The following is a 12,581-nucleotide window of genomic DNA, read 5'->3' as shown; positions in this document are numbered from 1 at the left end:
AGACCACATAGCCGCACTTCTATTTATCTGCGATCATACACATAAAACAAATAGATCTATTTCCTTTTAAAAGCTATTCTCGTTGTATGTAGTGAGCACATTTTGGACTCTTTATATTAGGTATGTGAAATGGATGGGTGAAAAATATATTTTAAACACATTTGGGTGATATTTCGTTCTTATTTATATCACCTTGCCCTCATGGAGCTCGAGGTAAGGAAATTGTAAGTGTATGTGGGTTTGTGTGTGTGTGTGTGTAAGGGAAAGAGGAGAGAGAGAGAGTGAGTGAGAGAGAGAGAGAGAGAGAGAGAGAGAGAGAGAGAGAGAGAGAGAGAGAGAGAGAGGTAAAACAGACACATCTAAATGATAAATGTCAATACTATGATAGTTTAGACATCATTATCCAGCCCACTTGTTTCCATTACGATCCCCCCCCCCCCTCCCAGTTAGATGAAAGCATCCTGCTTGCTTGAGCACAAATAACTTCCATTTCATTGGCTCTAATAATTTACAATTTCCTTCGTCGATCCACCCGTCCGTGCGTTTATTAGACTTAAAATATATTTAATGTAACAATCAATTTACACAATATAGATCGTTCTTAGTTGACGTCACTCAAGTCTTTGTTATTGTTTTTTGCCATCCGCATTTATGAGTAATGCTCACTAAACTGTATTAACCTGACTATAAACGTTCCTGGTTACACACAGTTTTGTGTCTTGGTCCGTTATACTTCCGGATGGCAATTTTGTGAACTTCTTAGCCAAGCGCATACTATCTATAAACTCATTTATCATTATAATGTGGGGACCAAGTGGCCGAGTGGGTACGGCATGGCACTGTAACACTGAAAGTCCCAGGTTCGAGCGTGACTATCGTGAACTTATAGCCTGACACTGACCAAAAAAATGACGTAAAAAGACAAGTCTTTGGCCACCAAAGAAAACAAATTGTCTCATTCATGTGCCCAGAATATATATATATATATATATATATATATATATATATATATATATATATATATATATATATGTATTAATACCGGATAGGGAGACTTTTGGTACCCCTATTAGTTCATTTTACAGTACTTTACCAATAGGGAGACCAAAATCCGGTCCCCCTATTGATTTGACCTCTAGCACATTCACTTTTCTGATTTTAGTTTAAGGTTGTCAACCCAACCGTCAAGGATATATAATTGTAAATCATAGTATTGAAGTTATTTGTTAAACACCACAGTAAGAAGAGTTATGCCTAAATTTTCACGTTGGTCAATAAGTGACCGCCTGAAAAAAAGTACAATAGGGGTACCAGTGTTTTCATCGATATATTTCAATAGTGAGGCACTATATCTTTCCGAAATTTTCTCTAAAATTCTAGAGCATTATATGGATTTTTATAGTAATGAAAACCTAATATAAAATTGTGTGAAAGTTGATGAACTGAAGAATGAACAAGATATACGAATTATAATCTATTTTTAGAAACAGATTTATCGAATCTTGGTCCGGATTCTTATCTTGGTGACAAGAGACAAGCAAACATAGTAACTCTTTTTTCGTGAAACGTATGTTTAGTCAATTTCGCGCATAAAGAGGCACTCGGCACTCACTTACTCACTCCGCAAGTCAGTAGTAGGTGGTTATCAGTTATCAGCTAGGCCTTTAGTTCTTAGTCAAACGCTTCATCAAACCCATTATTGAGTAGCATGTTGATGCCTGATGCCAGTTGAAGCCATCTCGACGTCGTGAAATGGAGCATCTTCTGTCATAGCAGTAGAATCGTCAGATGCCGCATTTAAATCCTCCATTCCAGGCGTTGCTGTTGCCATATCGATCTTCGAAATGATTTGGTCTAGACGTCAAGTTGACCCGTTCTATGTCTGAAGAGATTTTAAAGTGCAATACCTAACATTATATCTTGATCTACAAAAGAGTCTTTTTAAATGAACCGCTGTGTTTCTATATTTTTCAAGAACCAAGGATTATCTGATAACCACTGACTACTGACTTGCGAAGAGAGTGGCCGACGGACGTCCTCTCTATAGCCGCAAGTATTTTTTCGTCACTTGCTGAGTTCCAAACTAGACGTCTATGGCATCGTGGGGTAAATTGATGCTGGAGGCATCATTGAAGAGACACCGAGATAATTTAAATGGTAAGTTATTGGCCATTCTTATTACATCACTGTTGATTTAAGATTTTCAATAGGGTCGACATCACACTAGGTACTTTGGTAAAAAATTCAAATTGGATTGAGCTCAATGAAACCTATATCATTTTAAAGTGCTTTTTAACACGATTCTAATGATACCAAAATTGTGAAAATCAGATAAGCAGAAAAAAAGTTGTGTTAGTTTAAAGGCTGACAAATGGTCTTCTATTTGCCTTTGTTATTTACTGACGGACTTTGTGACCTGAAAATTGTTGCATTTCCGGTAGTAACCGCCATTTGGATTTCAAAACTGGTCTAAAGTGACCGCTAAGATTTGAGTAAGGATTTTACTGGAACGAATTTTATGGATGCGGTATACAACTTTGCCCTGAATTTAATTTTATAAAAAAGTTAAGATGTTAAATAAACGTGCCAGCATGAAATTTTGATTTACCAAGTTCTAATCTTTTAATTATCCAAAGCTAAATTATACCCTATTTTATCCATAATCAAAAGTTATACTAAATTGTCATTGATTTTAAAATAAACTACACCAAACGATAGAGTAATTTCTCCTGAAGAAAATAAGACATAATTCATTAAAATCCATCCATAAACAAAAAATCTATGGAACTTTTTCTGAGACCCATCACTCAAAAGTCCAAAAAATCGGGTCACAGCCACTAGGCCATTTATCGGCTCCCTGCTGGAGGGCCAAATGGACGTTTACCAAAGTACCTAATCACACACACACCGATTGATGATTGTCACTTGTCAGTCAGTCATTTGGAAGTGGAGTCAGATAATTCGGGAACTTCTGTAGACTGTAGATTCACACTAGTGAGTAAGATCTGTCGTTTACTACTACTACTACTACTACTACTACCACTACTACTTTTAGTTTTAGCGCTATCCAACTCAACACTTCTCGTGTTTATTTTATTTTGGCAAAACTAGAATGGATTTTTGAAAAGAATATAAAATAATTTAAACTTAAACCTGTCTTTGCATCTTGCTTTATGCATACAGTATGCCATATCACAGCCATCACAAAATCATAGTTTAATGTTGAGAATATGCTATTTCTTTTGTAACTTCAGATAAGAGAGATTTGAGCTTTAAAAATCCTGAAAAATGTCTTGCTGTCAATCCAGACAACCCTTTTGATGTGATCTATGATGTTAATGGTAAGAATGTAATTTGATGAGGAAATGAATAACATTTAGGTACAAATAGTTTGCTTTTTTTTTTTTTTGAGTCATGATGTGTAATACTATTACAGTCCACTCCGGATAATTGCAACTCGTTTAATCGCAACTTTCGGTTAATCACAATATTTCCTAAGCAATGGAAATAATTCTATATAAAAGTCACTGGTTAATTGCAACAAACTTCGGTTTTTTAAAAAGTGGTAAATTCAAGAAATCAAACAGTATATCATGATTAAATTTCATCATGGATGAAATCGTGACAGGTTGAAGAATCGAGAGTGAGCAGGATTTAATGCTACAGTAGTGTGTCACCACTCTGTTAGAGTCGAAAGAGGGCGGGGCTCTGCAGTATGGGTTTGTGACGTCATCGGTGGCCATTAAATAGAAGAGGGGTGGGGCTGGTCATAATCTTGACAACAGGTTATAAATGACAGTTATAAAGAGAGACTGAGCGATATCCTTTGTTTTAGGATTAACAACTGTGCATTGTGACCAACGAGTTTGGTGAGAGCTTATTGTCTCTCATTAAGGCAAATCTCTTTAACTCTGACAAATGTTGAATTGTTGAGAAAAAAGATTGAAACTTCTTCCAATCTGAATAAGATATCGGCTTGCTTCATAGCTGCGTTTGGTTGACAAATCTACACGGGGCTGCCATATGGTTTTTGTTTCAATCAAATTGCTCTGTATGTGGTGGACTAAGAATATTATTTACTGGTTTGAGTTGACAATAAATGTGTAAAATGTTGAAATAGTGGACAGGAAACTGAATTTCGGTTAATCCCAACATTTTCGATGATCCCAAGGTATTGCGATTATCCTAAGTGGACTGTACCTGAATCTTGAACGAAAAACTATCATATGGATATGATTATAGACAGATTGGTTTCTGGAATTATATTTCCGTCCTCCCTTGCCAACTCTGACGTTCTTGAAATTTAAAAGAAAATAGCCAGAAGGTTTCGGACTTAATTTTCTTTTTTTTTCCAAAGGACAATAGTCATAAGGTAAATAATTAAAAAAAATCCTTTTACAGCACAAGATGGCATGATTTTTTGTTTAAGAGTTTAGAGAAAAACTTGCAAATGATAGTCTTCAGCTTTTTTTTTGTTGTTTTTATTTTCTATATAGACTCCAACTCAGAGCCTGAAAGTGATGCAGAACAAAGTTCCATATCACATGATTCATTTGTGGTAAATATGTACATTAAAATAAAATCATAACATTTGTATAGCGTTTATCCACAGTTGGCACCATGCTCAAAATGCTTCACATCACCATATTTTGTGGTGGACAAAACACATTTGCCACAAAAGATGAGACCTGCAGTCTGTTAGGCGCAATACAATATTTCAGGACAAGGACAACACTGTTTTACACCAGTTAGATCTCCTAGTTTTTTGTTGTTAAAATTTTTTCTTTGCAGTGGACTTCGCCAACAATAACACTATTTTAAACCTTCCTCGTTATATTTTGAAGTGATATTCATTGATGAGCCATTCACATTTGAAGTCGTTTGTTTTTTATTTGACAAAATGTGAAAATGATGCGTTTCCAGGAAAAATTAAAATAGCTTCTGTTGGGATTATACTTTTGATCTCGCATTTTGTCCAAATTCTCTTGCATCGTAATGTTTATCAACTTTTTTTGTTAACTATATTGCAGTTGCAAGGTTAGGAAGTTCATATTGTTGCAATGACAACCGTTTATATGTCCAGAATCGTAGTGATATAAAAATTGTTTTGTAGTTGTTGGTCCTGGTGTAGGATTTAAAGAGTTGGTTAAAAACGGTTTACTGAAACCCTGGTTGGTGTATCTATATTTATCCAAGCACAGTTGAACATATTAAATACTTAGACAATATGTCTGCCTTTCTCAACTCTTTTTTATTATACTTGCATTATTAACCAGCTAATTGTTTAGTTGGATTATTAAACAATGGCTCTTCATGTTTATTGTCAACATGAATAAATTGATTGATCTGTCATCTTTTCCACAAAATATACAGGGTCCCGATTTTGTTGCTGACTCCGAGTCTGATTCCTCTACGTACTCTGTGAGGTACCCAATGCTGAGTACATCATTGTCTTTGGAACCTAGTGCTCATTCCCCAACTCAGTCAGAGCCTCATCCACAACTATCACAGACTGAACCTCGTTGCCAGTCTGGGACCCAGGTTCAACCCGAATGCTATACACTTGCAAACCAACGTGTTACGTGCAATGGTGAGTCATTTTTTTGTCATTCTTCTCCTTTGATATTTGTGGGATCAATTTTAATTTACCCATTCCTTTTAAAAGAAAACTTCCACCCCTCCATGGTGCTGCATTTGTGTTATTGCATTTTTTTCTGTTTTGGCAGTGCTGCGTCGCAAAATACGCTACCATTTACATAACAAGCACAAATCCAAATTTGATAGGGTGGACATCTTAGAATCTGAAACCCCAATGTGTGAGTGATATCAGTGAAACCAGCCATAAAAATGTTCATGTTTATTTTATTGGGGTTTTTTTTGTCTGTAATAGACTTAAATTGCTTGTATTGTAAGTGTTAAAATGGTTTTTTTTGTTACAACCCATCTATATATTAAAACTGTTTCTTTGTATTTCTATGATGCTTAAGGCTTTTTTTCACAGACCAGCTGGAAACTTAACGAGAATCAGAGTAGATAACATTTTTATTAATCTTGCAACCTAAACAGTATATGATGATTGGGAGCATTTAAAAAAAAGCACATTTTCTTTTTAATTTGTCGGTACTAAAATTATACTTTATTAATGTCTGCTGTGCTACAAACCCTTTTGACTTCCAGGTTCAATATTTTCTTTATTCTAAAATTCTTGGGTTTCCTTTCAATGACAACTGAGATCATTAAAATTCAGCTCACAACATGATGTGTGTAGATTTGATGAAAACATATGTTCGAGTTGAGAAGCAGTGTTCACGAACTTGCTGATCGTTTTTACTAGCATTTATTTTCCTAACTTACCTGTGTCAATTAACAAAGGCAAGACTCAAATATTTTCTATCTGAACAGTGTGTTTGTTATTGAAATATTTCCGGCATATACATGTCATATTTCATTCCCACAAAATATAAATCAGGATTAAGTTGTCTGGGCATCAGCATCGTTCAGGCAGTTGGGGGGAAGTCTTTAAAGAATTAATGAAGCCGATGCTCAACCGGTCTGGAGGACGTTTGATTGATGTCGGCTGTTTGTTCTGCCAGCCGGTGATGTTTTCTCACTCCCTCAATGACAAAGAAAGTCATTGTTATGACTATGAACTATAGTCTATTATTACTTTTGTTACTATATTAATTGTTACTTATTGCCGCTACTGTTATTATTATTATTATATTATTATTATTATTATTATTATTATTATTATTATTATTATTATTATTATTATTATTATTATTATTATTATTATTATTATTATTATTATTATTATATTGCCTTCATTGCATTCTATTACTATTATTGATATAATTAATTTCTGATTGTTGTAAATAATTTATGTGAATTGAATTTTGTCGATTGGCCAAGGGCCTACAATAAACTTAAATGAAATGTTAGTCTTTGGATAGGACTTGGGTCTATTCTTGATTGCTTTTCCGCCTGGGTCGAGTGAAGCATTTGGAGTAAATTTTGTTGCTCAACGTAAAAAACATGACGCTTACCATTCCGCTGATACTGATACCTCCAAGGGGTGGTTGGGGAAAAACCTAAAATTCTTTTGACATTCTGTCTGATTATTCGCTGAAACAACAAAGGACAATCTATGTATTCAGATGAGACTTCAATGTGTTACTATTCCGATTTATGTTCATATTTTGATTATAATGAAGAGGGAACCCTGAACCCAGTGAAGTGGATATGGATGTTAGCCTCGATATACTTTGAATATTCTAAGACAGTATTGATACTTTCACTATTTGTTACAAATATTATTTTAATTAAGAATAAAATTAAATCCACCTTTTTGATTGGAAGGTATTCAATAAGAAAATCAATTGCTTATATTGATTAAAGATGACAATGATTATTTCCCTTTATTAATTTATGAAATATATAAATTTAATCCCTTTAAAAACATCTTCATCTGATTTTAATTTTTTTTTTCAAGCAAGCTTTTGTAACGGTTTAGGTTCAAGAAAAATAAGTATACTCCATTTTTAGGTGTGTTTATCTTGTCAAAGTAAAGAAGTAGGAATTCTCTAATATTTAGAGGTGCATTTTACTATAACTACTATTATAGTATACTACTTAAAGACCATTATGTTGCATGAAAGAAAACATATATGCAATCGTCTACTTTTTATCTGAACTCACCTAATTTTTACCCCAAAACGCCCTCTCAAGTGATGTACCAGGTTGGTAGTTATGCATTTCTAACCATCTTAAGTTATTTCATTTATTTTACAATTGTGCTTCTTGTGTATTGGTCCTTATCAAAGTTGAGGCAGTTGAATTCTTTCTTTATATTGTCCGTTCTGAATTTTGATCTCATTGTGGAAAGCTCCCATAGCGGGCAGGGAGGTACACACTGTGTCTTCTATCCCCTTATATCTGTTTTCCAACATGCTTTCAGTCTTTGTCTTGGAATGAGATTACTTGTTTTTTTCCTGGCCCTCGCCGGAGTCCTAGCTGGGAGGGAAGCAGTCAAATGCATATTTATTGTTTTGGGAGATGATATTTTTTTCCTTGTAAATCATCTCTCTGTTATGTATTATTACTATATTTGTTATTTTTTAATGTATAATGTAAGCATTTGAGTGTGTTCCTCTTTGTTGGATTTTGTTCTTGTGTCCGGATAAGACTTATAGGTGATCTCAAACTAAGTACATTGGTGATACGCTCTTGGAATCTACATCTGATCCCTATTTGTTCCCAGTTCCCCTATGTCTTACTTTCTCTTGGATGCTTCAACTGTAATTCTAGAACTTTTTACTATCCAATTTTCTTCCTTTTTACTGGCGCTGATATAACCTAAATGTGTTGCAAGCGCCGTAAAACCCTTAAAAACAAAACAACAATCATTGTGGAAAGTGTCATTTTAACGATTCAAATGTGCTGGTACTAAACCCAATAATTGAGCAACATTTGGACTAGCCTCTGTCATCTCAAACTTGTTAGTGTTAATAATAGTAATTAAAAAGGCTGACTTTTATATGTTGCGATTCGATGAAGGGGGGGGGGGGGGGGGGGGCGGGGCTTCGGCACACATCGCCCTCATCCCGGGCCAAATGAGCGTTCCTTATTTTATTTTTGAAAAGTTGGTAGCTATGTAGAACTATCTGAAAGAATCAGATATGGCAGAATAAAAAGTCTTTCTACTAACCCTAACTTAATTGGCCAATGTAGCTTTATGTTCAGCATTTTCTAGATACCTAATGTAAAATTTCACTATTCTTTTTATGATAATTTTAAGAGTTGCAATCTTTAGAGGTGACTGTCAAGAAATGACACCTCTGTGCATTTAATTTCATTCTTTCTTTATCCCCTCATCCTTAATCAGAATAATAATAATTAATAATGAAAAAAAATGCAGCAACGACAGCTTAGAACGGCATAAAGTGCTTAAGAATTATTTTTTTTGCATTAAACTTTATTCAAACGATTTTCAACACTTTTGCTTCACAGTTTATGCTTTTTAACAAATGCAATTAAGCAACTTACCAGCAACAACATATTGGTTTGTTATCATTTGAGGGTTTTATCAGTAAAACTGTTTCTATCCTTTTATGTTGCACTGTACACATAACAAACTTCATGCTTTTATTTGGTGACCAAAGACTTATGTGATACAGTGGATGAATGTTTGTGATGGCTTTTGGAACTGAAATAAACCTGCAATATGATTTGTAGACTTCTATCGTTATGTATCATTTTTCGGTCAAATGTAAATGTAATTTTACACGAGCTTGATGTATCATAAAACCCACAATGAGCTCAACGTGCAGCTGGTAGTACATTTATATGGACACGAACAACGTTGTTACAATTCAGTAACGTACTCCAATTAACACAAGTGAGACTGTAAATGAGACTTTTACAATGACTCTGCATCGCCACAAATATGGATTCGAACCCTGGCAACTCGGGCGTCAGACGAACTGTCTACCACGAAACCAAAGCAAGCATTGTGCAAGTTAAAGTGAATGAGATGTTGATTGAAGCCGTTCATTGTGTCCATCAGATCTGCTGTCCTATCCATCCAACTCCATTCACTGGGTGGGTTCCCGACTTTCCATAATGGGCAGGGACGTACTCGTTGCGTCTTCTATCCCCCTATGTCTGTTTTCCAACTTGTTTTCTGTCTTTGTCTCGGGATGGGATTACTTGGTTTTGTCCAGGACCTGGCTGGGAGGGAAACAGTCAAATGTATAGTTCGAGTTTTGGGAGATTATATTTTTCCCTTGTAAATCATCTGTCTGTTATGCTCTTTATTGTTTTGTTTACATATTATTTATGCTTTGTAAACATTTGAGTGTATCCTTCTTTGTTGGGACCTGTGCTTGTGTCTGAATGAGACGTTTAGGTGATCTCAAACTAAGTACTTTGATAGTGGGCTCTTGGAATCTACTGTTTCCTATTTGAAACAAATCCCCTTTGCCTTACTTTTTCTTGGGTGCTCTAATTGTAGTTCCAGAACTTTTTACTATCCCATTTTCTTCCTTTTTCCTGGCGCTGATATGACCTTAATGTGTTGCAAGCGCCGTAAAACCCTTAAAAAAAAAACAAAACAAACCAAGTCCATTCAGTGGTATACAACAACAACAAATAAACTCCTCTGCCTGGTCCCTTCTATCTCTGATCTTAACCTGGGTCGTCAGGTTTCTAAAGGGGTCGGGGACTGCAAAAACAATGGCGCACGGAGCAACTGAGAATATTTTTTGCCGTGTTTGAGTCCCAGGTTATTTCCCTGAGCGCCCCTTCTGAGGGATGGACCTTCCCAGGAGTTAGTAAATGCGTTGCTCGGCCACTTCACTCTACGCACACTGGGATAAGCTTCGACACTATGGCCATGAAGCTCTTAATCTTAAGGACTTACTTTATTTTAGACAATTTGGTGGTAGCTCACTTGAAAATGCACTCTTATGTATACACATATATAAACATATACTGGGCTCCCTAAAAGGGTTTTTTAATGTGGTCTCCCTAAAAACATGTTTTTACCAAATGTCTCCTTAAAGCTACAGAAACACTTAGTAAAACAGTAGGGGGACCGAGTAATTTTCTATATACCATTGTGATCATCAAGCATCAGAATTGTGTTCATAAATCATTGTAGGGCATCAAACTATACTCATTTGAACAAAGATTGAACAGTTTAATCAATTTGAACAAGACATATGCTTGGTCCTCCAATTGGTGCATTTCACAGTGGTCACCTTAATAGTGGATTGATACTTATTATATATATATATATATATATATATATATATATTATATATATATATATATATATATATGTATATAAGGAAGAAATAAGATTATAAATAGAAAAAAGCAAAGAGAAAAAAAAAAAGCATGAAAGTAGGAAGAGCAAATGATTAACAAAACCTTGTAAAGCGCTTTGAGCACATTTAGTGGATATTGCGTTATATAAATCTCAATTTCTTAATTTAAAAAAACAAAACAAACAAAGGCTGTGTACAACAACAAATATATTACAAGATTGATTTGACTTTCCTTACCTCTCATCGGGTGGCAAACTCCAATGTATCTCTCTATCGTAAAGGTCACGGTCAAGGTCACGGACACGTTGGAGCTCATGTCGGCAAGGACACGCCCAAACGGATACCAATGCACGTAGACCGCTGACGTCATCATCGTATCCGGGTAATGGCTCAGACTCAGCGAGAAGCTGAACAGAAGATACAGAATGTCGAATATCGCCAGAGCCGTGAGGTAGGAATTGGTTGAAGATTTCATGCATTTTCTGGTGAGAACGACAATGCTCAGGGAATTCCCGATGACCCCGAAGAGCACCACGATGGGTGTGATGATTTTCTGGACGACCAATCGCGTGACGAGAAGAGCCTCGTCATTGGTCGCCGTTGAAATTGTCTCATTCATGTGCCCAGAAATTGGTGACGTCACAAACTAAACATTGCTAATTTCGTCACAACAAAAATTAAATCCTTTCACGAATGGATTACAATAATATTTATGATGCCAATATTTTTCAAGTTCTTTCATTTGAAGAGTGAATAAAATTCAATACAAATAATCCAACAGTTGAATCCGATCTGATCGAACGTTGAAACATTGTAAGGTCACCAGTAAAAGCCTTCACGAGTTTTGGCTGTATTGCAGTGACGTCAAGAGTATTGCGCCATTTTGTTTTGAATGTTGCTTAGCAACAACAACACTTTCTTGATAAGTGCAAAACGCGACCTTTTAAATCATCTTGAAAAGGACGGAAAACGAATTAAAACACTGTGCTCTACACTGAGTTGATCCTTTGGCACGTCAGCTTGACAATACAAAACTCCAACACACTTTTACAACGAGAAGAAACACTGTATTGTCCAGGCTTGACAACATTTGGAACTCCGCGTCGGATAAACAGACTTTTAAAGTGGGTAGTCTTGCTTGGGGGGATCCTAGTTTGGTGAATTTACTGTTTGAAACAATAGAGAGAAAAAAATTATATATATATAAAAATAAGAAAATGTTAAAATGCCCATCACGTTTAAAAGCCACCACATAATTTAACAAACATTGGTCTTTAAATTGAATGAAAATTAAAGAAATACAGTGTGGAATTTAAACCAATAAAAATACATCTGTTTTGTGTCATGTCATTCAAATGTATTTCCTGACATTTCATTTTACTGTAATTTCCATCCGTTATGTGAGAGCTATTCAAAATATTGTCTTTTAATCAATGGACTGAAGCACTCTGGAAAAACACGTATTTAAAAATTTGGCCAGAAAACTCGTCCTTCAAATATCCATCGATTTAAATTACCCTCATCTTAGCGGAGACTCGGAAACCTGGGGCTTAGGGAAGACTTCATGGAAGTCCCAGGTTTGAGAATGTTTGGCAAGATGAGGTTTAATTAAATCAATTGATATTTAAAGGACGAGTTTTCTGGCCAAATTTTTAAATACGATTTTTTCCTCTCCAGAATACGGCATTTAAACCTGATTAAAAATTAAGTTTAATCCAACATGAAACAAATTGGATCAATGAACATCGTAAA

The 12,581-nt window shown here is 35.3% G+C and overlaps 1 protein-coding gene across 1 annotated transcript in view; it reads right to left on the bottom strand.

Moving 5' to 3' along the window:
* The window catches only part of LOC144956319 (G-protein coupled receptor daf-37-like), a 34,710-nt gene extending 22,903 nt beyond the window's left edge, over positions 1 to 11,807 (bottom strand). Inside the window, 1 exon segment of the mRNA XM_078886818.1 lies at positions 11,067 to 11,807. Coding sequence (XP_078742944.1) covers positions 11,067 to 11,448 — 382 coding nt within the window. The 5' untranslated portion in view covers positions 11,449 to 11,807.
* Positions 11,808 to 12,581: the final 774 nt, after the last annotated feature.

This window comes from Berghia stephanieae, chromosome 11 (genome assembly GCF_034508935.2).
Source record: "Berghia stephanieae isolate SIO BIC M18660-M18661 chromosome 11, UCSD_Bste_1.3, whole genome shotgun sequence".
Classification (NCBI taxonomy): domain Eukaryota; kingdom Metazoa; phylum Mollusca; class Gastropoda; order Nudibranchia; family Aeolidiidae; genus Berghia; species Berghia stephanieae.
The sequence above is the reverse complement of the archived record's forward strand: the minus strand, read 5'-3'. Positions and strand labels throughout refer to the sequence as shown.